The sequence below is a fragment of the Pelobates fuscus genome, chromosome 1 (genome assembly GCF_036172605.1).
Source record: "Pelobates fuscus isolate aPelFus1 chromosome 1, aPelFus1.pri, whole genome shotgun sequence".
Classification (NCBI taxonomy): domain Eukaryota; kingdom Metazoa; phylum Chordata; class Amphibia; order Anura; family Pelobatidae; genus Pelobates; species Pelobates fuscus.
Genome location: NC_086317.1, coordinates 472,252,542 through 472,280,526, shown reverse-complemented (window position 1 = coordinate 472,280,526; position 27,985 = coordinate 472,252,542). Strand labels below are relative to the sequence as shown.

Below are 27,985 nucleotides of genomic sequence, written 5' to 3'. Positions count from 1 at the left end.
GACATTAACCCTGTAATGTAAAGAAACATTAACCCGGTAATGTAAAGAGACATTAACCCTGTGATGTAAAGAGACATTAACCCTGTAATGTAAAGAGACATTAACCCTGTGATGTAAAGAAACATTAACCCTGTAACGTTTCCAGCTGCAGGGTTAAGGGGACAGGGACCCTGCACCCAGACCACTTCATTAAGATGAAATGTTGTGGGTGCTTATAGTGCCCATTTAAGCATTCCGCCACCTTATTTTATTCGTTCTGTTAATGCGCACAATGAAACCAGAGAGGATTTTTCAAAGCTGACATTTTAATTTGTATTTTGCAATTGTTTTCTTAGTAACCACAATCACTGTTTAGTAGATAAACCCCTTTAGTATTTTGAGTGTCCGAATTGAGGCATGTTTCAGTGGTGTTTTTTTTTTTTTTTATTCAAACATACAAACAAGCATGAACTATGAGGCTGGGTGCCTCCACACTGCATCACTGGTACAGGGAAACAAGGCTATAAACACTAGAGACGTCACGCCACTTTTCCGGTATGTCTCCCTCACAGGCGCCATTTTTATAAAGCCGTGTCCATAGGATCCAACGAATCTTAGTCTCCAAGAAAATGGCCGCCATCGTTCTCTTCTACGAAGTGTATTGGAGACCTGTTTACGTTTAGCACTCCCTAAGGGCGGTGCTAGGCATTCCCTGACACTTTCCAAATAGCTGTGTGGGGCCCCAGTCCAGTTACCCTTCGTCACCCCATGACCCCAGACGTTCCTGGTTGCTGATTGGCTGAGGGTCTCCCATAGGCTGGCTAAGGTGAGCACCCCCAGGTAATGCTGGGTAATAATATGGCCTATGGGCTCCACTGGGGGGGGGGGGCAGAGGGAGGGGGGTATTTACATTGAATTACAGGCTCAGTTCACAGGGCAGGGTGGGCTGTCAGACCCACCTTGTATATAGAACACATAATACTGCATATGGGGAGCACTTTTCATGCACTGCCATTTAGTCTGTAGTATCAATAGAGACACAGGGGGACAAAGAACTAAAAGTGTAATTGGGGTTTTCTCCTGTTAAATTTAACTAATGGTCCTCCTGTTGCCTATTAATAATACTATAAATACTACATAGTTCAGGGCAGCACCTTTCATGCTCTGCCCAGGAAAACATGGTAGATAGAAACATAGAATGTCCAATGTAGTCTGCCCAATGTTCTAAATACTTTATCTTATAGTTAGGATAGCTTTATGCCTATCCCACGCATGCTTAAAGGGAAACTCCAGTGCCAGGAAAACAATCCGTTTTCCTGGCACTGGAGGGTCCCTCTCCCTCCCACCCACCAATTCCCAGTTACTGAAGGGGTGAAAACCCCTTCAGTCACTTACCTGAGGCAGCGGCGATGTCCCTCGTCGCTGCCTCCTCCTCTGCGCCGCTCCTCCCTGTGCTTCCGTCGGCCGGTGGGCAAGACTGATCCCGCCCACCGGCCAAGGAGACCTAATGCGCATGCGCATTATGTCTCCCCATAGGAAAGCATTGAAAACGAATTTCAATGCTTTCCTATGGGAATTTGAGTGACGCTGGAGGTCCTCACACAGCGTGAGGACGTCCAGCGACGCTCTAGCACAGGTTTCCTGTGCTATAGAGCAAGAAGTTCCCTCTAGTGGCTGTCTAATAAACAGCCACTAGAGGTGGAGTTAGCCCTACAAGGTAATTATTGCAGTTTATAAAAAACTGCAATAATTACACTTGCAGGGTTAGGAGTAGTGGGAGTTGGCACCCAGACCACTCCAATGAGCAGAAGTGGTCTGGGTGCCTGGAGTGTCCCTTTAAACTCCTTTACTGTGTTAACCTCTACCACCTCAGCTGGAAGGCTATTCCATGCATCCACTACCCTCTCCGTAAAGTAATACTTCCTGATAATAATACTTCCTATCAGGTTCCTAGGATGACTCTATTCGTTTAAATCACTTTAGTGCCTCCATAGGGGGTTATATTTATTCAGCGGATCGAAGGACGCCCACTGGACTGCGTAACTGCTTTAAAAGTGCCCACAATACGCCCAAGGATACAGTTTTTGTCTTGTGTATCTTCAGCTTGTGATTTATGTTACATTTCTATGTGCTTTCCTACAGACTGATTGAGGCTTCTACTATTATTATAATTATTATTATTATTATTATTATTTGCATGTATATAACTCCAAATTATTCCTCAGCGCTTTACAATATTATAAACTGGAGATTTTAACAACAGACGAGACAGAACTATTACAAATTGTGACAAGAAGACTAGATTGAGGACCAGGCGCCAAAGAGCTTACAATCTACTTCTTTTACTGCTTCTGAAAAGGATCCAGCTGTGATATTTCTCATTATATAGCTTTATGGGATGTATGTGATCATATTCGTCCCTGCCCAATCTACAATAGACTACAGTTAGTATTTCTCTCTGTAAAATAACGAGGGTTTAGATTTCCCTGAATTAAAGGTGGTGTACAAAATCCAGAAAACAATGTGTTCCCTCTCCTAACACAGACAAGCGGTGGAATTAACATCACTTGATGTGATCTTAGTAATGCGATGGGTTTATTCTGCATCTCTGCCCATCATGATTTTCTGAGATCATCTTTCACAGAGCAAGTAAGAGCTATACGGTAAATGGTAAATTTTATTTATAAAATTACCATAACATGCTAATTTTAAAGGGACGCTATGTACCATAACCACTGTGGTTTATTGTAGTGGTTATTGTGAGGAGCCTGAGTGGTGTCTCTCTGATTTAAAAAAAATAATAATATTTTTTTTTTTAAAGAAATCTGAGCAAATATCTGAGAAACTTTTATAACTCAGAGTAGTGCCTATCCATAAAAGTGGTGACAATACTTTGGTTTCTAACTATCGCCCAATGTCGTTGCTCCCAGTATTGTCAAAAATCTTAGAAAAATGCATTCACACGTAACTTATACGTATATTATCAACAATCAAACAATCTGACTCCTGATCAATCAGGCTTTCGCCAGAATCACTCCACTACAACTGCCCTCTTAAACGTTTGCAATGACATCCAAACTGGCATGGAACAAGGAGACCTAACTGGAGTTATTTTCCTTGATTTTTCAAAGGCCTTTGACACAGTAAACCACGACATTCTACTGCACAAACTGAAAAACTCAGGTATTGGTGATTGTTCGCTAACCTGGTTTCGATCGTATGTATCGGATCACTTGCAATATGTGTCCATTTGTGACAGCGACTCACTCCCTCTCCCAGTTACGTGTGGTGTTCCCCAAGGTTCCATCCTCGGCCCCCTACTATTTACATTATTTATAAATGATCTGCCTAATGTCTGCAAATCCTCAAATGTACGCAGACAACACAATAATCTACGCGAGCAAATGCCATCTACCGCAGCTTGAGGCTGTGCTCCAAGACCAGTTTATAGAGGTAGAAAAGTGGATCGCAAAAAACAAACTCTTCCTAATCACTGACATAACTGTCACAATGATCTTTGGAACAGTACCTAAATTATACAATTCCCACCTATCCATCAAAACAAATTCAAATAGCACGCTGACCGCAGTCCACTCTTTCAACTACTTGGGTATGTTGTTGGACCCCAATCTATCTTTTGGCCTCCACATAGAAAAACTTGCATCTAAACTTTATCCAAAACTAGGTGCCCTGTACAGAAACAAATCCTGCCTAAGCCCTACAGTAAAGGAAAAGATTGTACAGCAAATGGTGATGCCAACCATTAATTATGGGGATGTAGTATATGCACCAGCCCCGCAATCCCACATTAATAAACTCAATACATTGTATAACTCGTTCTGCAGATTTGTGCTACAATGTAATTACAGGACCCACCATTGTGACATGCTAAAAGAACTAAACTGGCTGTCGCTGAAATCCAGACGCACCCTCCATCTTTCCAGCCTTGTGTCTAAGAGCTTTTCTGGGAAGTTTCCACCCTACCTGAGCAGAATGCTCTCCTCGGCTGTTCCCACTTCCTATAACCTCTGATCCAGTACCAGCACTTTACTTAGTCTACCTCAATACAAAAAGAAAGCAGCCCGATCCTCCTTCTCCTACAGAGCACCGCAATTGTGGAACGACGTCCCGCATACTTTAAAATCTTCCCCAAGCCTAAAGTCCTTTAACCCCTTAAGGACACATGACGTGTGTGACACGTCATGATTCCCTTTTATTCCAGAAGTTTGGTCCTTAAGGGGTTAAGGGGTTAAGAGATCCCTCTCTACATACCTCAGAACAGAATGCACCTGTCATGGTTGATTATATATTTCCTACCTGCTCTATGTTAAATTTTGTATTTATTGTGTATTAATATTGTTTTTGTATTTTATTGTACCATAATGTAACAATGCAATGATTTGTGGACCCAGGACATACTTGAAAACAAGAGAAATCTCAATGTATCTTTCCTGGTAAAATATTTTATAAATAAATAATAAATAAATAAATTAGAGTTGATCAAGGCTATTTACCAATCCAGCAATTGCTGGATTCAATTGCTTTTGCTACTCCACAATTTTTCCAGCTCGATCATTTCAATGTGAAATTTCTTCCTGACAGTTCCGGTTTAGTGAATATCAATAAATTTATTGCATCCAGCATAATGTGAGATTAGGTATGTTTCACCGTATTCTAGTATGTGTCATCTCTGATGCGGCCAACTCTATGAACATCTTTGGGATGTGGATCTTCTTGTAAGCCGAGAGTCGTATTTTGTGATTCCTTATACAGAAAGATGGCTTCAAAGCCTATCTTAAGAACAATCCCCAATCCCCCCCCCCCCCCCCCCAAAAAAAAAAACCAACATCAACTCAGTATATTTGTCAGAGTAAAATACTGCTAATCAATTAATACTGTAAAGAAAGTAAGGAAAGAAAACAAAGTTTGAGGCTCCACCGGTTAGGGTCTCATGCTGGTCTAGGAGGGTTTTATGGGATTTGTATTTTAGCCCAAGCTTTATATCCGCTCATCACATGTGAGTGGAACTGTTTTATGAGATACAACCACTGCTACCAGCCTATTCACAGTCCGGATCACGCTGTCCACTAAACTTTCGAGCTGCAGACAGAGCGTGCACACAGCCACCGTGTGTGTTTCTCCAGAACTGAAGGAGAAGGCGAGGGTAAAGATGTCAGGTCTCCTGACTTCACTAATCCAGCTGGCAGGATTCAAGCTTCAGACATATCTTCTGATTGCTGCAGTAATAAGGCACCCCGGAACGGTCCTCTCTGCGCTCCTATCTCTACCTCAGGAGAGAACCTAAATCTGCAGCTGAGAAAGATCACTACACACAGCAGCTGTGAGCCAGGCTGAGAAATATCTGCTGTCTCTTGTTGAGTAGTTCCACTCTTGCTGTGAGATCAGTGGACCTTCGGTTCATTGTTAGGGGCCATTTGCGGCTGGTGAAGTTTTAAGATAGTGGGGAGCCAGACTCCACTCACATAATTTGTTCCTGTCCACTCTCTTGGGGCTTGAAGATACAGGACAAAACAACAATGGATCTGTACCATACCTACCAGCTCTGTCTAAATCAGGACAAAGGGGGCTGGCCAGGAAGGCCATTGCGTCACCGAACAGAGAGGAAAGGTCAGCCCAAAGGATTGACAGGTCGGCCTGGAGTAAACACATACCAGGCTGCCTGTCCATTATCCAGGCCGGCCTATTGAAAGTACCTGTAGGAACTTTCATACTTTTTGGTAATTTGGCTATTTTTGACCTACATTTTAAAATTTACATATGAATTTTCAACAATTCACATTTAAGAGAGTAGTCCTGTATATCCGTTTCTCACTTAGATCTTGCATACATTTGTCTTAGCAGAGATCCACCAAGATCCAGAACTCTCTGTCCGCGAGTCTGAATAAATCTGTAGTGATGGATAAGAAACAGATGACGGAGAGAATCCTGAATCTCACCCTGGAGATCATCTATGTACTGACTGGAGAGGTGAGCGATAATGAATCGAATGCCAGTGAATCTGTTCTTTAAGTCAAATCAATGGTGTGATCTGTCCCTTTAATGATATCTGACTCTGTTTATTGGGGTCACATTATGAAGTTTGTATCCTCATATTGTCTCTAATTGACTCAAGTCCTAAGTTACGATCTGTGTACAAAGGAAAGAACCAGGCGCACCGAGTGATCTAAACTGGCGCTGTATTGTATTCTCCAGAGTGGCTTGTAAGAGCCGAATCATTGCGATTGTGTCCCCAGTACAGTCCCGGTTTGCCGGTTTCTATTACTCGATGCACTTTGTTCATTTTTACTTTAGATTGACTATCGATTTGGTGAGTGCGGTCTCCATTTTGGTGTATAAGTTACAAGCCAGGTAAAAATAAAAATTGCAACCCAGATAAGAGTGTTTTGTTTCTAATTCAAGGAGTTGAATCTTGGAGTGTCAGTATGGGAATACAGGGCTGTATTTGTTTGGAAGGTCAGTGTATGTTTGTGTGGACAGTTAGGGTTTGTGAATACAGGGTTCTTTTTGTGCGGATGATCAATGTGTGTGTGTGTGTATACAGAATATATTTATTTTTCCTGGCTAATCATGGTAGCATTTAACATATGGGTTTTAGCTCCTCCCCCTAACCCTCAGGACAGGAAACACAATCAATTAAACAATTAAGCATACCTTCCCCTGGTATAATAGGGACTCCACTCCTCAGTCTTTTTCCTGTCCTCATAGCCCTAGGACAGTTTATTTTATTTTTTTGGTTTAAAGTTTTTTTTTGGTTTTTTTTATGCTCACCTGATCATGTTATATGGTCTTCTCCCTGTTGAGGTCAGCCTCCCTCCACAGGAAGCCCAGGCACATGTAGGGAACCCTTGGGAGCCGCGGTGGTTAGTTCCCCCGGCATCTGGAGCCTGTGTTAAACCAGGACGGAACTTCCAGACCTCGATCAGATGATCAACATTCCGGTAAGACGCCGGCGCATGTGCACTATGTGCACTACATGCGCCAGGATTTCTGTACTTATGTCCTTTCCCAAGATGGCGCTTCCTTAAATGCACAGAGCGGGAAATTTGAAACGGCGGTAAAACTAATTAATAATACCCTTGTTTCTTGTTTCTTTTTCCTTAAAGTTACAGTGCTCTCTGGTGATTCTTACAAACTCTGCAGGTATGGATTATACCATATGAACGTCTAATATATCTAACTGCCCAGTTATTGTCAAAGATACACTTACCTTTGTAATTATTTTAGCCCTACTTCTATTATGGAACCAGCATCTCCAAAGTCAGCAAGATCTACAATAGGTCATAGGTGAGCATATAGTTTTTTTTTTTTAAATTAATTTACTCTTCTACAAACAATAGTGCATGGAGGGTACAGTCATATGACTTCTGTGTTTTATAGCCCTCAAGACCGGTCCGGCCCTAGATCTCCATCCAGAACAGGGATAAACCGGCAGCCTGCCCAGGATGTGGTGCAAGGCCTTTGGATAACTGCAGGCTATGCCGTATATGCTTATCCATGATTGCAGGAGAGTTGGAGCATCGGAAGTCACCTCAAGCTTCTACCTCTTCAGCCCAAGACATGGCTTATTGGATTAAGCAAGCAGTGGTTGAGGGGATCTCAGAATCCAACATAGGTAAAAGACCCAGATGTGAGCGCTTTGCACGGGATTCAGACCAGCCTGAGGAGGATTTCCGACACACCGCTTGCTCTCTGGAATTTGAACCCATCTCATCTAGTGAGGAAGTCATGGAACAACCTTGCTCTTTAGACTCCAAAGCCATAGATCATTTGATTATGGTGGTCAGAAGAACTTTGTACTTACCCGAACAAATCAAAGAATTTTCAGCTTCTGACAGACACTTTGGAGACCTACACAAAAGAAGACCTTCTTTCCAGGTCCACAGATCTATTGAGGAGCTTATACGCTGAGAATGGAATAATCCAGGAAAAAGGATTACCAGTCAGCGTAGACTTTCCAAGTTGTACCCAATAAAGGAGGAAGATTCAAGAATGTAGACAGCAGTCTTAAAAATTGATGCTCCAATTATTAAGGTAGCAAAAAGATCTACACTTCCTATTGACAGCAATGCTTCACTGAAGGAACCCATGGATAAAAGAATAGACTTTTTGCTGACCTTTCTAAAGTCTTCATGACAGCGGGCCGGGATACCATCCGGCTGTTTCTATTTCAGCTTTATCCAGAGCATTGCGTTTCTGGATCCTTAATTTGGAAGAAGACATGGAGAGAAGCGTGAGTAGACGTCAGAATCCTCAAGGGATATTAAGTTTGCCAGTGACTGGCTATTGGAATCTTCCATGAATCTCATTGGAAAGGATTCTAAAGTCCAGAAGGGCACTGTGGTTATGATCCTGGGGAGCGGACCTCTCTTCCAAAAATAATATATGTACCCTTCCATTTTTGGGTGATGTACTTTTTGGTAAACCCCTGGAAGAGGCTATTTAAAAAGCATGCTTCCACAAGACAGGCGACCAAAGAGACTGCAACAGGATCATCGACCATTCAGGGTTCAAGGTGGTTATAGAGAAAGCAAAACCTATAGACCCGGCAGAGAATGCACTCGGCAATCCAATTGCAAGAGCGGTCAGACCTCTAAGTCTTCCAGGATAAAGACTCAAAACTTCCTTTCGCCCCAATAAGCAATTCTGAAGGTGGCTTACATCAGGTATCTCATGTAGGAGCATGTCTTTCGTTCTTCCAGAGGAGCTGGGGAGTTATTCCAGATGCTGGGGTAAAATCCATAATCACCAGAGGTTATTGTCTGGAGTTCGAGGATTCTTCTCCTCCACCAAGGTTCATCAGAAGAAGGCTTCCTACCAACAGGCAAAAAAGAGAGGTCTTGACTACATAGACAAACTGCTACAAGAACAAGTCATTATTCCTGTACCTGTAACAGAAAGGTTCCAAGGGTTTTATTCTCCCCTGTTTTTGGTCAAGAAACCAGGAGGGAAATGGAGACCTATCCATCTCCATCAGCTCAACCTTTCCTTAAGGGTAAGAAGGTTTCACATGGAATCCATCTGTTCATTATTCCAGTGGTTCACCACAGGGATTGGTTAATATCGGTAGATATAAAGGACCCATATTTCAATGTTCCTATCACTGCCAAACATCAGAATTTTCTCCGATTTTGTGTCAAGAGAGACCAGTTTCAGGCTGTTCCCTTTGGGATAAGTACAGCCCGAAGACATTCTCAAAGATTCTGGTCACCGTTATTGCTCTTCTCAGGAGGAAAGATGTTGCAGTTTTTCACTACCTCGATGACACCAGAATTCGAGATCATGCTTCAGCACCGTCATCTGGTCCTTGAGACTCTCTCTCAGTTCGGGTCACTCATCAACCACTAGAAGAGTCAATTAAATCCAACAAAAGAACTGGCATTCTTGGGAGCGACCTTCGATACCAACACAGCGATTGTATCTCTTGCACACGAAAGGAAGATTGTCCTGCAAGATCGTATATGGAGCTTCAATCAAAAAACTTCAGCACCCGCAAGGAAATTTATGAAGCTCCTAGGTACTTTTTCCTCAATCATAGACCTGGTCAGATGGGCGCAGTGGAATCTTCGTCCACTTCAACATTATTTCCTGAAGAATTTTAGAACCAGCTCAAGGGACTGGGAAAGGTTGATCCACATTCCTCTCCCCTAGAAGAAGAAGCTTGGGAAAACATTTCCAGAGGTTTTCTTTTGAGGGAAATAGATTGGGTGGTCATCACAAAAGATGCCAGTCAGTACGCCTGGGGAGCACATCTGGGAAAATTATTCTTCCAAGCAAGATGACCTCTAAGAACTCAGAACCTGCCTTTAAACATAAGGGAGCTGAGAGCAACATTTCTGGCACTCCTCCAAAAACAAACAAACATTCTCCTTTCATGGAAGATAGATTGCACACAAGCCCAGTACATGATTGCAGTCATCTCTCTCATCAGTAAGACACTCCTGGAACCTCCTTGATGATTGATATAAGCGGCAGCTGCTTTGTTGTCCACTCTCAATTTGATTCAGGAATTTCGGATAAGGTGTTGGAAGAACATGTACTGGGCTTGTGTGCAATCTATCTTCCATGAAAGGATAATGTTTGTTTGTTTGTTTGTTTGAAGACCGTATTCCAGCAATTGGTGCAGAGGTTGGGACTTCCCCAAGTGGATCTCATGGCGACGGCTCAGAATGCCAAGGTTTGTGTCAAGGAGGTACAATCTGAAGGCGATCGCTCAGGATGCCCTGTCAATCAAATGGTCTTTTCATCTGGCTTACGTTCCCCACCCATTCCTCTTATTCACGCTGTTCTATGGAAGATTTCCAAGGAACGTTGCAAGATGATAGCAGTAATCCCATGTCGTCCTTGGTTTCCCCTTCTGAAAAGGCTAGCGATGGGACAACCTTGGGAGATTCCATTTTCCGGGGATCTACTGACTCAAGGCCCTGTGTTTTCATCCGGAACCTCACAAGTTCAGGCTTCAGGCATGACTATTGAAAGGTAATTCCTAATTGAACAAGGCTTATCAGACCAGGTGGCCTCAACCCTCTTATGGTCCAGGAAAATTTCTACTTCCTCTACTTATCATAAGATTTGGGAAGCTTTTGCCTTATGGAGAAATTCCACTGTACAGGATAGCTACTCCTACCATATCTCAAGTTCTCGGTTTCCTAAAAACAGGCCTCTAAAAGGGTCTTAAACACCCTTAAAGTGCAATGTTCCACTATTTTTGCTCTTTCTGGGATTCGATGGGCTATGCATCCTATGGTGGTTCGTTTTTTCAAAGCCGTAATACGAATTAGACCTCTTTTTAGAAAATTTGCTGCATCTTGGAATTTGCCTCTGGTGCTACAGGCTTTGACGGATCCTCCCTTTGAGCCTATTGGTGATATTCAAATGTAGGTCCTTTCCCAGAAGACCCTTGTTACTGGCATTAGTCTCAGTGAGAAGGATGTCTGACATCTAGGCACTATCTGCTTGTGAAAACCTTACAGTACCTTCTTCGATGATAGGGTTGTTCTACGTCCAAGACCACAGTTCCTCCCAAAGGTAGTTACGTCTTTCCATCTCAATTAAGAGATTGTCCTACCTGCCTATTTTCAGAATCCATCTTTTCCTGAAGAAGCAAGGTGTCACAAGCTAGACCTTCGGAGGTGTTTATCTACGTATATTGAGTGTTCAGCTGATTGGAGAAGATCTTCTCAATTATTTGTGATCCCAAAGGTGAAGCTGCTTCAGTCTCCACTCTCCGTCCCTGGACGATTTCTGCTATTTCTAAGGCATATAAGGTAAAAAATGTACCTGTTCCCAAAGACATCAGGGTGTGTTCTACAAGGTCCATTGCTATGTCATGGGCTTCAGAGTCGGGAGTTCCAGCAGAGAGCATCTGTAAGGCTGCTAATTGGTCATCTCTAAAAACCTTTGTGAAACACTACAAGGTTGATGTATCTTCTCGCTCGGATTCTGAGTTTGGCTTGTCTGTTGTGAACTCTTATAATCCCCAAATCTGATTTATTAAAAAATGTTTTTGTGCAGCATGAACTACCCTCCCTGTGTTATTATACTTGGGGAATCCCATATGTTAAATACTGCCATGATTAGCCAGGAACACGGAAAATGTATTCATACCATAATTTTCTTTTCCTGGCTATTATTCATGGCAGCATTTGGTTTTTCCTCCCTCTGTTGGATTTTTTTCTTGTTACTTCACTGAGTGGAAGCTACTGGGGTCCCTATTATACCAGTGGAAGGTATGCTTATTTGTTTAATTGATTGTGTTTCCTGTCCTGAAGGCTTCCATTAATAATAGCCAGGAAGAGAAAATTACGGTAAGTATGAATATATTTTCTGTAGTATGGGCAGTCGGTATGAAATGCAGCGGTACACTTCTGTGAATAATCAGTTTGTGCGGGAGGTATATTTCTGTGAACAGTTAATGTGTTTTGAGTTCCAGGGTTTATGTATTGTATCTGCATTTGTATGGACAGTCATTGTGTGTGAATGCAGGGTTGTACGTGTGTAGTTATTGTGAATGCAGGATCGTATGTGTGTAGTACGGTGAATGCAGGGTTCTATGTATGTAGATAGTGTGAATGCAGGATTGTGTGTGTGTAGATAGTGTGAATGCAGGATTGTATGTGTGTGTAGATAGTGTGAATGCAGGATTGTATGTGTGTGTAGATAGTGTGAATGCAGGATTGTATGTGTGTGTGTAGATAGTGTGAATGCAGGATTGTATGTGTGTGTGTAGATAGTGTGAATGCAGGATTGTATGTGTGTGTGTAGATAGTGTGAATGCAGGATTGTATGTGTGTGTAGATAGTGTGAATGCAGGATTGTATGTGTGTGTAGATAGTGTGAATGCAGGATTGTATGTGTGTGTAGATAGTGGGCATGTAGGGTTGTCTTTGGTAAGTAATATTTACAGTGTTTTAATTTCTAGGATTATGTGGTTGTTAAAAAGCAGAGTGACAGTGCCACAGACTGCATCAGCCTTTGTGGATCCGAGAAATCACATTCTGTAGATTCACCACCGACCCCAGTACTCAATGAACAGAACAATGATCAGAAGATTCTGGAACCCACCAATAAACTTCTACACTTCCTTACTGGAGAGGTAAGACCTCCATAGAATAAGGGAGACAAACAAAGGAATAACAAAGGAATATCGGGATCATGAATGTACATTGTTTGTTTCAGGCTCCTGAAAGGTGTGAGGATATAACCGTCCGATTCACTATGGAGGAACAAGACTGTTTGGAGGAGGACCAGAAGGATTACAGGGAAGTGGTGATTGAGAATCCCCAACATCTCGATTCACAGGGTAAATGGACATGTTTCTCGAACCTATTGAAAGCTAGTGGCACACAAGTTCTCTCAGTCAGAGCTGAAATAAAACACCCGTGTCAGAGAATATTTAGGCATTAATCTCTGCTCTCAAAGGTAAGATAAGGTAACAGGAGAGTGGCTGGAGATATACAGAAAAAAAAGTGTGTGCATGTATAAGTATGTGTGTGTGTGTGTGTGTGTGTGTGTGTGTGTATACATATGTATGTGTCGGTGTCTATAAGAATTTGTGTGTATGTGTTGGTGTATTTATATGTATCTCTGCGTTAATGTGCATAAATATCTGTGTACGTTTGTATGTATGTGCTGGTGTATGTGCCTACATCCAAGCAGTCAAACAGCAGCACAACATACAAGCACACTCCTGCAATCTAACACAAATATTCCATACAAACACACCCCTGCATTCAATCTCAAAAAAATATATACAAACACCCCCCTTCACTCAAACACAAATACTTCACACAAATGTACATCCGCATTCAAAAGTAAACATTACATTAAGACACACCCCTGCAATAAAACGCAAACATTACACACAAACAGACCCCTGTATTAAAACACTACAACTATATACAAGCACCCCTTCAAACACCAACACTGTACATTACACTATAGCGCCAGTAATTGCCGCAGCGCTGTACAGATATACAACCTAGAAATTTTGACTTGGCGTGCCTTGGGCAAACACTGAAATATTAAGGATGCCTTGAACCTAAAAGGTTTGGGAACCACTGTTCACTGTATATCATATTTTTTAAGTTAGATGTTTTCCTTTGTACTTTTACATTACCGAGCCTCCTCTTTTAAATTAAAAAGTGTTAAATCCACCGCAGCCTCTACAGCTGCCCATCTGCTGACGATATCATCAATGCTGACGATCTCTGGTTCAATCCAGACACATCGTAGATACATAGAGGAACATGGTACATGTGCAGCAATCACTGTGCTTTGCCAATCCAATTGTTCTAATAGAGAAGCAGTTAATCCAATGTGTGAAGACCTTCACACTGATACTCAAAAGTACTAAAGTGATCATGATGTTTGGTGTAACCCTTTAAACACATATATATATTTACGCTGAACCTGCAATTCACTGCCCATGTATGGATAACCCTAGCAAATATATAAATCTTCATATTCACATAAAAATGGTCTAATTCACAGTGAAAAAGATGTACAAGCACCCCATTGCTCTGTTAATTATCTATTCAATTCTTACTGAACCTGAGGCATCATGGGATGATAAAAGCACTCCTTGGGGATTTAGGCAGCGGTAGACTTGGATTTTACATTACGACAGTGCTAACCATATGTTATACTCAATCACGCTACATTTATAGAGGCCATTTTACTGACTCTGTGTTCGTTCCTCACAGACAGATCAGGTACCAGAAATCTTACAGAGAAACGCCACAAGCCACCTCTAATGCTGAGCAGTACTGAGCGAGAACACCCCATCAAGCAGCACTACCCGGTACCAAAATCTGACCTGCACATCAGCTCTGAAAGAGAATTGCAGACGAAGGATGTGTGCGGAGATTTCTCATGCATGCCTGGCTTAGTGTTTGATAAACACATGGAATTTATAAGTTAACCATGCACCTACATTACTATACTAAACCAGCTCTCATTCCATGTTCTGAATGCCATCTCTGCTTTATATGCTGTGTGAAAAAAACTGAAATGCATAAAGCCCGACATTGGTTCTCAATTTAAAAACGGGCCCACGGGATATGAAATAAATGGTGTGATTAAACCTCAAAGCACCATGACCATTTTGCTGTGAAGTGTCCATGGTGCAAGGAATCTTTCTATGCAGCATTTCAGTGTAAATAACTGCATAGAACGTTTAAAATTTGAAGTACTATGCTACTAGCAGTAGCAAGGCCTTAAAAAGTTACGTGTGACATGTCATGATTCCCTTTTATTCCAGAAGTTTGGTCCTTAAGGGGTTAAAGTAGTTGAATTGTAAAAAAAAATCTCGGAATTATGAATGCGCTTTGAATTCCCAACAATTCTCCCTGTAAACCACAATAGGCAGTGCCGAAATCTCTAAACATGACATTTTACACACTGTGTTGTGTACCAATCCCTAAATGTAAACCTCACACAGCCAAAATAATTCTGCCATGCCAAGTTTGTACGTAATATAGGAATTGTATTACCACCTATGTTCCATTTTTCATCCTGGTCACAGATGGATCGAAGAGATGGAATGTTTAGTATGCAGTGTAAGGAGGAGGAGAATCCTGCCGACATTAACACTGGTGAGAGAAACATAACAGACAGTGTCTGCACACAACTATAACGATACTGTTATATAACAGTATGTGATCTCCCCCAGCAGGCGGTGACACTCAGAAAGACAGAAGCTGTAATGTGGAGGACTTTCAGAAGAGAATTTGTGAACAAACCAGTTCAGGTTAGTGATATGCACGCACACTGAGACCCTTACTGTATATTAATATCTTACACACAGTGTGCAGGCAGTGATATACACACCCACTGCTAACACACTGACACACACTGTGACACAGAACTACTGAGACACTTGCTGTATATTAATATCTTACACACAGTGTGCAGGCAGTGATATACACACCCTCTGCTAACACACTGACACACACTGTGACACAGAACTACCGAGACACTTACTGTATATTAATATCTTACACACAGTGTGCAGGCAGTGATATACACACCCTCTGCTAACACACTGACACACAGTGTGACACAGAACTACTGAGACACTTACTGTATATTATCTTACACACAGTGTGCAGGCAGTGAAATACACACCCTCTGCTAACACACTGACACACACTGTGACACAGAACTACTGAGACACTTACTGTATATTAATATCTTACACACAGTGTCGAGGCAGTGATATACACACCCTCTGCTAACACACTGACACACACTGTGACACAGAACTACGGAGACACTTACTGTATATTAATATCTTACACACAGTGTGCAGGCAGTGATACACACACCCTCTGTCACTTTAGAGGGCTTATGCGAGAGTACAGCACTGACTCAGCTCATGACAATCCTGAAAGACCACAAGAGCCTCTGAACCCCACAGTCATCAATTGAGATGGGGTTGGACAAACGTTTACGATGGAACTCCACCTTTTGTTAACCTGAGATTTATCCCTTTGGACTATGGTGGAATTTCATTCAATGTAGCCTTGATCAGTATGTAATAAAAATTCTATCTTTATAAAATACTGAAAATTAACAGATCTCTTTTAATATCTTACACACACTGTGTAGGCCGTTACAAACACCCTATTTATATACTATATATTTTACTGATTAAGGTCATTTGTTGTAGATGGATTAAGTAGCAGCCGTGTATCAGAAAGATGTCACAACCCTCATTTTTCACAAGATTATATTGAGGACGATGATGGAATTTCACAGGATTTTCAGGTACCAGATATAATCATTATATATATAAATTTGGGTCAATGCTTTTTTTTTTTTTTTTCTTCATTGCTAGATTTATCACTTTACCGTCCAGCTTTATCTAATTACCCTCTCCCCATAAAGCCCTTGACTTTCCTGCCCATCTGTCACCCCTGTCTTTAGGTGTATTTTATTGAATTGATGTTATGGTGCCTGGAATCCCCTGGCGCTGTCCCTCCATTCAGTGTTAACCATTTAAGAGGGTCCTTGGCTTCCCACAGCCCTTTTTTACTGAAGGTGTGTCTACAGATAACACACTTGTGGCCATAACCATTCATATCTCCAATGGCACAGTTGACACTCAAAGTCACACGTTTCTGCCTGGGTTAATATTTTCTCGTTTGCCCAAGCCGCACAGAGGGGATGGGTTGCTGGGACTCGTTTAGCATTAAGACAATAAAAAACGTTTAAAACAGCACCGTAGAGGGGGCGTGGTTTCGGCTCCGTCTGAAATGGCCGCGTGAGAGAAGTGCTCCGCTCACCTGAACCCCCAATATAGCATTTCTTAGCGGCAACTCAGCTTTCATGGGGCGCACTAAACGCCCTGAGCATCCCCAGACCCCAGGGAACCCCCAGCAAGGCCCCCTGGACAGTTTCTTGCAGCCGCAGCCCGGGGCGAGCGGCGACCCCACAGCAGCCAAGATGGCGTCGGCCCCAGCACAAGGCCCGACACATGCAGCCCTGGAGAGGATTGAAAATTCCCTCCGGGATCTAACAGCTGTTATGGTCACTAAAACTGACCTCCAAGCAGTGGCCACAAACCTGCAGGACGCCTTGCGGACGGAGGTGGCTGGGCTCCGCGCCGAACTCACGACGCATGCAGGCCACATTACCGCGCCGGATGTGACTATGACGACCCGCATAACATCCACGGACACCGCGGTCGCTAGACAAGGCGAGATGATCCTATCTATGCGTCGCCACCTCGAAGACGTGGATAACCGAGGTAGGCGATGTAACATCCGCGTGCGCGGTGTACCAGAAGCCGATGGGACAGAGGAGGCTGCGGACACTCTCAGGGAGCTCTTCCATTCCATTATGCAGGTTACACCACCACCACAGATCCTCTTTGAAAGAGCACATAGGGCACTGCGCCCCAGGAACGCAGAGGACGGCCCGAGGGACCTCATTTGCTGTGTGAGCTCTTTCCCGGTGAAGAACGCCATCATGCTGAAAGCCCGGGAACGAGCTTTTTGGCCCTTTAGAGGGGCTCAAGTTGCGCTTTTTAACGACTTGTCTCCTATCACCCTGGAGGCCAGACGGGCACTCCGACCTATCACAGCAACATTGCGGGAGCACAATGTGACTTACAAATGGGGCTTCCCCTTTGCCCTGATGGCACGACACCAAAACCGGTGGATCACTCTGAGATGGCCTGAGGAAGTCCCGCGTTTTCTGGGAGAATTGGGCCTTCCGCCTCAGCCGGTCACCAACTGGATTTTGGGCCCGCTGGGACCGCCACCGAGACCACAGAGAGAACCCAGGCAACGGTCGGCTGGAGCTTCCTATGCCCCCCGGACTGGAAGACACCGGGATCCGACATCCCCGGAGGAATAATCGCGCTCCCCTGAACTTTCCATGGTACAACGTCCACGACTCTAAGCGATGAACCCCTGATGCTGGACGACGACGGTTTCCGCTCTGATTATCTCTGGATGAGTGAGTTTCACACGACAGACTCTGAGGTACTGTGGGGCCCCCTCTTTTTCTTGGCATCTTGGGAGGGGGGTTATTGGGACATGTGGACTCTGGACTGGGCCCTCCACCGCTGTGGTTCCCGTAATTAATTGCCTTATACCATGGCATTCCTGGTCCCATGATCTGTGACACTAACTGCATACGTACATGTTGAACCTTTGGGTGGGGGGTTTGGGGGGAGGGGGGCTGATGCGGCCTGTTCCCTCCGAGGTTCCTCTGTGAGCAACACGGACTTGTGGGCCACTGGTTCTTAGCTGGGCACTGGGATTGATGAGGGTCCGGGGGTGGGGGGAGCGGGGTGAGGGTTATTGGATATATTCAATGCCTCCGCACTGTTTGCCGCTTTCCATAGAGGGTCACATGTTGATGTACTTAATTGCATATTACCTCAGGGTCTAGTACGTACAATTGTCAAGATGGATGGCCTGATCCGCACCCATATCCTACTCCTGAGGCCTACATACCCATAACTAACTTGTGGGGGACCGGCTTGCGGCTCCTCCCCCCCCTCCCTCCCCCCCCCCCCTCTTCCCACCCCCCCTCTTCCCACCCCTCTTCCCCCCCCCCTTTTCCTCCCCTTTTCCCCCTCCTTCCCCCCCCCCCTTTTTTTCCCTCCCCTCTCCCCCTCCTCCCCCCCCCCTTTTTCCCCTCCCCCCCCGCCCCCCCGGCCCCTTCCCCAGGTATGTGCAGCAGACTCCCCAAGCTCCCCGCCCAGACACACACATGGGATTGCAAGAATATCAGACCCACCTGTTCATCTCGGGGTATATTCGTTTGTTAGACCCTCATCCGAGAGCGTTCCCTTTAACACGTGTGTGTTCCCCCCCCCCCCCCGCCTGCCCCCCTGGTGCGGGGCGAGCTGGGGGGGGAGAACCGTGGTGGAGGAGCGTACTTAAATGTGTTAACACTGTTTTAAGGCTTGATAAACCTGTTTTGTCGTGTTACGTTTTACATGGATCACTACATATGCATGTGGTTATTTTTAGGTTTTGCTTTCCATAGACTCACATTCCCTCTCACAACTCGGGGATCTGACGTATGCAAAATGTTCATTAATCTACGATATGATCACTTGACGACCTACTAGGGGCGGACTAATGGGATAGGTGGGAGGACTAGAAGGAGGTGCTCTATGCTGGGGCTGTACCTGGGAAAACGGGATAGCCTTGGAATTAACTGAATAGCCTGGACACTTATATTTATTGCCTAACCTACTTAGCGATTACTGTCCGAGGGCTCCTTCATCGCTAATGCCCAAAAGGAAATTCACATTGCCCACTAGCTCTCAATACGGGGGGTGGGTTGAGGCGGGTGCTGACTATCTTCTCGTGGGAAATCCTTTGAGCGGAGCCCGAGCCGTGCTTCCACACATATACACTCGTGCTAAAAGTGGTGCGGCCGCGCAACGGGTACTTTAATCTCCTGGGCTGGTACCGGAGTGAAGGCCCATTGACGTCGGCTGCTGCACGAGACTACCCTCCTCCACCTTGGTGGGGGGTGTAGATTTGGGATAGAACCCAAATTCTGTGAGGGTATCGACAATAGGGATACTTACCTCCTTTTAATCCCCTTACAGACGACTAAACCTGTATCTCGGGCCCCTGGACGAACCTGCCCCTACGCTCACTTTACCTATCTCTGACCTCCTCTCTCCCCCCTACCCGTTCTCTCACACACACCCCCCTTTTTCTCCCTCTTTCTCTCCTCTTCCCCCTCCCCCCTCTCCTCCTGCATTGGACTGCCGGGCGTATAGACTGGTTGCTCTTCACTAACCCGCCTTTCCGGCGATACTGAGCACTATGGCCTACCGCACAGCGCCCCTGAAGGTTGTCACGCAGAACTATAGGGGACTTAACATCCCCGAACGCAGGACGCACCTATTGAGGGAACTGAGGGAAACCCATTTTAAGGAAGGGTCACAACCCAGATTACGCAACCGACACTATGCTACCAACTACTTTTGCAATCATCCCGCATCGCACAAGACCGGTGTGGCCATTCTAATGGCGACCAACCTGGGATTTGAAGAACTGGACCGTGTACAGGACTCAATGGGGAGGTACCTCTTCCTTAAAGGGGTCATCGCGGACAAGATCTACACCATAGCTTCCATTTATGTACCTAATAAGAGGCAAGCTCCTTTCTCCGCATCGCTCTCCAACAATTAGAGGACTTCTCCGATGGAATCCTAATAGTAGGAGGCGATTTTAATGCCCCGCTGGACCCGACGTTGGATTCTTCCACGGGTCACAGCTGCATATCGCAGCGCCATATTAGGTCCATTAGACAATCACTGGAGGCCCTCAGACTGGTGGACTGCTGGAGGACATTACACCCCTCGGTGAAGGATTTCACCTACTTCTCGGCGCTTCATAACCGATATTCACGCATTGATTATCTTTTTCTCACTCAAGAGGGATTATCCTGCCTACTTGGAGCCGACATCACCCCTGCCACATGGTCGGATCATGGATCTGTTGACATGGAATTGGCCTCCCCACTCTACAAGCCAACAGGATGGACCTGGAGACTCAATGAGGCCCTGTTACTAGATATGGATACGAAGGACCAACTACATCAGGCACTAGAGCAGTACTTTAGGGAAAATGACACGACGGATGTCTCCCCGATCTCGCTCTGGGAAGCACACAAGAGCGTGATCCGCGGGACATTCATACACATCGCCTCGCAAAAACGGAAGGCATTCATGTCCGAGCTGACTGAGCTACACCGCACCATCTCGGCACTGGAGCGCAGTCATAAGAGATCCCAACTAAATGCGGTCTATGGAGAATTGATGGAACATAGAAGACAACTTAAAGCCCTCCTCTTGAAGAGACACCTCAGGTCTGTACAACGCTCTAAGGGCTTCTACTATGCCCACGCCAACAAAGGTGGCAAGTACCTTGCACGACTGTTAAAAGGCCCCATGCCCCATAGGCAAATCCGACAGATCCGCTTGACCTCCGGGGAGATATCTCCCTTCCCGGAGAAGATTGCGGAGGAATTCAGGCAGTTCTATGAAAAACTGTACAATCTGTATCCGCCTAAAGGGGAAGCTGAGACTGTGAGGCACCGCACGATGATTCAGGAATATCTGACTGAAATGGGCATTCACAGACTGGAGCAAGATTCTGCGGCACTTCTGGAAGCTCCAATTGGTATTGAAGAAATAGCTGCAGCCCTGAAATCCTCTAAGACCGGTAAGGCACCAGGACCAGACGGCTTCTCTGTGGGGTACTATAAAAGTTTCTCCGACATACTTTTACCGCGACTCACTGACGCCCTTAACGCAGTCGGAGAGGGGGGACATCTGGGGAGGGAATCAGTAGCTGCTACCATCTCCGTACTCCTGAAACCTGGGAAGGATCCATTACACTGCGGCAGTTACCGCCCGATCTCATTACTCAATGTGGATTCCAAACTGTTCACAAAAGTCCTGGCTACCCGCCTCAAATGCCTTCTGCCCGAGCTGATTCACGAGGACCAGACAGGGTTCATACCGGGTAGGGAAGCCAGAGATAGCACCATGAGATTATTCGCCATCCAACACCATGCTAGGAGACATGGGACCCGATTGATGCTTCTCTCCACGGACGCGGAGAAGGCGTTTGATCGGGTCAACTGGTCATACCTTATGGAGATGCTGAGATGGCAGGGATGCGGTGAAAGGCTCCTCTCTTGGATCTCTGCACTGTATATGGACCCCCGAGCAGCTGTGAGAATCAATGGGGCCACGACGACTGACTTCGCGATCCGTAATGGAACCAGGCAGGGGTGCCCGCTCTCACCGCTGTTGTTCGCACTCTACTTGGAACCCCTCTTACAAGCTATCAGACGAAGCCCAGACATCAAGGGCTATGAATGGGAAGGAGTGCACCATAAGGTGGCGGCTTACGCTGATGACCTCCTCTTTTTTGTCCGCAATCCCCGAACAACACTACCTTGCCTCCTCACAGAACTTGACAGATTCGGACAACTGTCTGGATTCAAACTCAACATCCCTAAATGTGAGGCACTAAACGTCACACTCCCCACAGAGGAGGTCCGCTCCCTGGAATCGCAATTCGCGTTTCGCTGGTGCTCCAATAAAATGAAGTACCTAGGCGTCTGGGTGACAACAGAACCGGAGGACATATACGAATGCAACTTTACACCCCTCCTCAAGAACGTCCTGATGGACCTCTCCAACTGGTCCTATCCACATGTTACATGGCACGGCAGAGTTGCCGTACTTAAAATGAACGTCCTACCAAGGATCCTCTATCTCATGCAAACAATGCCCGTTGCCATCCCAGAGTCTTTCTTCTCGGCCCTAAAATCGGGAGTGCTTAAATATGTCTGGCGAGGCGGTCGCCCTCGACTTCGGCATGACATCCTGTGCCGACCTAGGACACAAGGCGGTCTAGTGCTCCCTGATTTTAAAAAGTATTATCAGGCCGCAGTAATGCAACGTGTTTTAGACTGGCATGTAACATCGCCGCCCAAACAATGGGTGACCCTGGATAGGGGACTCATAGGTTCAACGCTGGAGGCCCAGGTATGGGGGAGTGCCGGAAGACGCATCACTCCGACTCGCAATGAGGGACTGGTCTCTCAGACCCTGATTGGTTGGCGAACACTGAGGAAGCAGGAACACATATCTCCAACGCCTAGCCCAATGCTACCGATCACACACAATGAGGGGGTGGGAGGTGGGCTCCCAGCGGGAGCATGGCCCGTCGAGAGTGAACGTGCATATATACCCATACATACAGTCCTCGCTGATGGGAAACTACGGGATCTCCCATCGCTGCTTGGAGACAGGCCCTGGACTCTTCTCTCCCAATTCCGTTACATGCAGCTGAAACACTTCCTTGCCTCCATCCCACACAATGCACGGTTGCGCAGGGATCTCACATGGTTCGAAAGACTCTGTGACCAAGGACTCGATCTGGCCCACGCAATTTCGATGCTTTATCAAAACCTATTGGTGGGGGGCACTCCCGCACCGATGGCGTTTAAGCGGCAATGGGAGGGACAGCTGGGGAAGGAACTTACCACCCAACAATGGGAATCCGCGTTGCTCTGGCAACATAAGAGCTCAATGAGCTCTTATTACCAGGAAATGAATTACAAGCTGATATCCCTGTGGTACCGGACGCCGGCACTACTTCACCGAATTTTCCCATCAATCCCACCAGTGTGCTGGAGATGCCAGGAAGAACGCGGCACGGTACTACATATCTGGTGGGAGTGCAAACTCATCACCCCATATTGGATCATGATCAGGGACGAGGTGACGCTCATCCTGAGAGACATACCCAATTGGAATGCGGAACTGGCCCTGCTACACGCCTCTACACAGCCCATACCAGTGTATAAAAAGTCGATACTGCGGCACATGCTTAACGCCGCTAAGGCCAACATTCCAGCACATTGGAAAACGGATACGGTGCCAACTAAACAAGAATGGATTCACCGGGTCGAAGATATTCAGGGGGCGGAGGAGGCACATGCCACCATCACAGGTCGAAGAACCAGGCACACCGACATGTGGATGCCCTGGTTTTTCTATATTGCTCAGTACCGACAAGATGGAGACAATCAGAGACGCATGGCGCATGCACCAATGCTCCCCTCCTCCTAACCTCCTTTCCTTTCTTTTTCTCCCTCTGATCGCAGGGTCTCGAGGGGTCTGAGATCGAAACTGGACAGACTGGACTTAAGCAGATAGGTGAAGCTCCGTGACAACTGACAGAATAGGAATCACTGACTAGAAACCTACACATGCACACGCAACAGAGAACACCGCCCATGACAGGAGCGATCAGAGGCTCTTAGAACCAATAGGTGACTCAGCGATGTTGAGGTAGGGGTGACCGGTGAACATGTTTTGGGCTCCGCTTTGGATGGGTATCGCATGGGAGGAGTCAGCACTTGCATTGGGACTTAGTTTTCTACCTTAAGTCTGAGCATTTAGCCACTTAGGATGGGGGCGTCGGGACATGGAGGTGTTGTAGGATAGGTCTTTCACATACCTTACCTAGCGGGGGGTACTTCAACATCACTGAACAGATTATATCTCTCCCCGGATGTACCCCGGATTACACCTGGGACCCTACCACCAACAATCCCACATATGTGGAAGACTTGCTGGTGTCATTGCCCATACTCTATCTTCCGACCTTTGCTGACCCGACCCCACATAGCTCTAAACTCGAGACTCACTGGTCTCCCTCCCCTGAAACTATATTACACCCCGAACCAGCCTCAACTATCTAAGGTAGTAACTGCTTATTTGACATATTTACCCCCTGTTCACCATAGGCAAGCGCCAACTGTAATCCATGTCTAGCCAGAATTACATCACGCCGTGAATAAATACTCATATACACACAAATACTACATGAAGGCGCTCAAAACTGATTCCTGCTCTCTGCTCCCACAGATAAAGGGAAGTAACCACGGAATTTGTCAACCTAGGTCAATACTCTGTTTGCCTGATTTTGTGAAGTTTAACTGTACTAAGATTGTTTTACTCAGACTGATCTGATACTAGAATATTCTATGCTGGCCTTATCTTGTTTTGAAAATGTTACATTTTTGCTTGGCCTGCGAGCCACTTATGTTGATTATATCATCTCAATAAACAGATTTACTAAAAAAAATAAAAATAAAACAGCACCGTAATGTCAAACTTACATTTTCCCAATCACTTCCTCTTCTCTTACTCTCTCAGAATCTTTTCTTCCTCTCTCAGAATCTGTTCTTCCTGTCTGAGCTTGTTTTCTTTAAAACATAAGACAAAGTAGAGACTACTTTCTCTTATGTATTTTTCCTACGCTTGACCTTCTTTGACCAAAGGAGGAGCTAAGTCCTCTCCAATTCCTGTGATCAAAGAGATTTTCCCACAATACTCACCCTCCTCCGTTTTCTGTCTATTTCCGAACGTCTTGTCATATAGAGCAGGCGCTAGTGAATTCGCTGAATTTCGTCCTAACAGAATTAGTACAGTTTGTCCATTCATGTTCATGAAATGAAATCCTAATCCGATTTGTGCCGTGGCTGCATCTTGCAGCTGCTTAGAAGATAGCTCAAAATTGGTCTTTATTTATTACTGTTATTTATAAAGCGCCAACATATTCCACATCACTGTACAATTGGGGACAATACAATAAGAACAGACCGATACAACAGGTAGAGGGCCGTGCCCGTGAGCTTACAATCTAAGGGTAGTCTTTTAAACAACTTTACTAATACTAGGTCAAAATTACACCTGTCGCCGCTAGGAGTGGAGGGGGGGGAGGTGGGACAGTAGGTGTCCCACCACCCCATTTTGTCATTTAAAGGCCGCCACTCCAGGGTGGGGGACCGGAGGGTGGAGACAGTTGGTTATACCAAAGGGCACTTTACTAGATTTGTGGGGAGGGGGGGTCTTTTTTTTTTTTGGCTGCTCATTATTTAGTAGACATGCCCCTACAGGCAGCATAGCAAGTAGGGGCTTTAGGGATATTTTAACCTTCCTAATGCTAATAGGGAGGTCATATTGATCACCCCCAATGGAGTAAGGGGAAGAATGGTGCGTGGCGGGGAGCACAACTGAACGAATGTGTCTTCGTTCGTTCGAATACCGTTCATTCTTTGTAATTTCTATTCATTCATTTGTCTTTCTGATGAATGAACGAATAGCCGAAATTCCCGTCCGAATTCCGGACAATATCGAGTGCCCAAGTTAAACTAGGCATGAGCAGGAATTTACCATGCTATCTAGTGTGGGTTGATGGCGTGCCCCACAGGGCCTTCATCTGCCCACAAAAAGATGGCGGCGGCCAGGACTTGAGCACGGCATGAAATCCTAAAGTAAAATAGTAGGGGAACAATTAAATGTAGTTGAGTCGGGAGGGGGTTAAAAAACACACAAATGCAGCCATGACAGAGCCCCTTAAATGCTGAATAGAAGGACAGTGACAGGTGACTCCAGGCACTATAACCACTTTAATGACATGAAGCTGTTGTAGTGCCTATAGTGTCTCCTAAATGATTTGCCTTTCCCCCATTGATTTGCATCTCGCTAGTTTTATTGGTTTAGTTAAACGTTTTACCAATAAATCTAATGGTAAACAGTGAACCCTCCTCCCCTTTATTGTAGCTGCAGTGAGAGGGCTTCCTGTCTCTGTTCTAGCACGTCGGTTTTCATGAAGTCTACTTGTGTTTTATACATTACGTTCGTAACAACAGGTATGTCATAGCTCAATCCGTTTTGCCACCATATGTTGTATTACAGATGGTGCAAGGAGACGGGATGTTCCACCTGCCGTGTAAAGAGGAGGAAATTCCCACCGAGATTAGCCCAGGTGAGAAACTAACATATCTGGGCATGTAGTGCGTGGAACTGTGAAATAAACTACTTATCCCATAAATCATTGCTCTACAGTCTCTTCCAAGTGAGGGAAGGAGGGTGGAGGGGGAGGGTCTGGAGGGATGCATTGAAAGTAATTTGGAAGGTTTATATATATATAAAGGGTAAGAATATCATAATATGTAATCCTGTGACATTACTATTCCCATTTTAATGATATGATAAATAAAGCTGCAAAATATACTTATTTAGTTATTTATTTTTAGCAGAGGATGAGTCTATTCACTGGGAATCTCCGGCTGAAGGACATCCCGTGTTTTCTGTTTCGGAATCAATCTCAAAGAATAGTAACATGATGGGGAACGAGCCAGAAGACATCTTTACAAATCAAAGTCCACCTGGCCAGAGTCTGAGAAAACCTACAGCCATTCTGGAAAACCATCCAGGTTTACATAATGAATTTCACCTAACAAACTCTCACAAAGAGTTACTCGACCATTTAAATGCAGCCGCACATCAGACACTTCACAGAGAGAAACTGGGGAGAAGTTTACTTTTTAAGTCGAAAACTGTACCTTTCCAGAAGAGAGGAAGAAGACAATATGTGTGTCCTGATTGTGGCAAGAGTTACAAAGATAATGCATACCTTCTCAAACATCAGAGGGTGCACACGGGAGAGAAACCATTCTCTTGTTCGGACTGCGGAAAAAGTTTCACTCACAAATCGACTCTTGTGAAACATCAGCGACTTCACACAGGAGTATTTTCCTGCTCAGACTGCGGGAAATGCTTTTCTGATAAGACAGGTCTCATAATTCATCGGAGGATTCATACAGGAGAGAAACCCTTTGTGTGCTCTGAATGCGGGAGACGCTTTACCCAAATGCCGCACCTTGTCGCCCATCAGAGTACCCACAAGAGCAACAGGCCATTTTCATGCGCTGACTGTGGGAAATGCTTTTCAATTCGCTCAGTTCTAGTCGCACACCAGATGGTTCACACACGGGAAAAAACATTCGCTTGCTCTGAATGTGGGAAATGTTTTGCACATAAGTCAGGCCTTGCTACGCACCAGAGAATTCACACAACATAATGCATATCTTAAGGTTTTTTTGTTGCTCTTGTGCTTATATAGTAATATATGAATTAAAATAACAAAGATTTGACAATGAGTATATTTCAGAAGGGCCAAAAAGGTATTAACAACTTGTTTTAATTATGTTTTTAGCAGGATAATAGAAACTCTGTAATAATAATTATATATTTATCACCAATTTTAGCACATGCTCTCTAGCTGAACTGAATAGGCAATTATTTAAAGGAACACACCAAACACCATAACCACTTCACACAATGCCAATATTTTGGCTCAGAAGAAACGATCTCAAGTCTAAGTGCCGGATACTTCTGTATACAGGTGTCTTAGAGTGATGATTTGACACCGGTTCCCGCTTTATTAAAACGCTGTTTTTGAAAGAAGTAGCTCTTGTCCCACCCATAAAATAAAGCATTAACTCAAATCCCAAGGGAGGTTCTGCCTGCAGGTCCTCTTCTGGTGCTGTCACTCCCCCACTTCTCCGTGCCTTAATTTGTCATCTGTCACCAGCATGCTCTGTGTGTTTAATAACGGATGTTTTATGCCGT

The 27,985-nt window shown here is 45.0% G+C and overlaps 1 protein-coding gene across 4 annotated transcripts; it reads left to right on the top strand.

The window, feature by feature from the left end:
• The first annotated feature begins 655 nt into the window (after nucleotides 1-655).
• LOC134572718 (oocyte zinc finger protein XlCOF7.1-like) lies at nucleotides 656-27,700 on the top strand. Of its 4 annotated transcripts, none has more exons than XM_063431859.1 (10): nucleotides 656-805; nucleotides 5,842-5,967; nucleotides 12,419-12,592; nucleotides 12,676-12,799; nucleotides 14,202-14,299; nucleotides 15,023-15,092; nucleotides 15,173-15,247; nucleotides 16,169-16,266; nucleotides 26,267-26,336; nucleotides 26,608-27,700. In XM_063431859.1, the coding sequence occupies exons 2-10, from the start codon at nucleotides 5,896-5,898 to the stop codon at nucleotides 27,432-27,434; spliced, it is 1,608 nt and encodes a 535-aa protein (XP_063287929.1). In that variant the 5' UTR covers nucleotides 656-805; nucleotides 5,842-5,895; the 3' UTR covers nucleotides 27,435-27,700. The 4 variants fall into 4 exon arrangements, with proteins under 4 accessions (XP_063287929.1, XP_063287938.1, XP_063287911.1 ...); XM_063431868.1 differs by having other exon boundaries at nucleotides 15,170-15,247; nucleotides 26,611-27,700; XM_063431841.1 differs by having other exon boundaries at nucleotides 15,170-15,247.
• The last annotated feature ends 285 nt before the right edge of the window (nucleotides 27,701-27,985 follow it).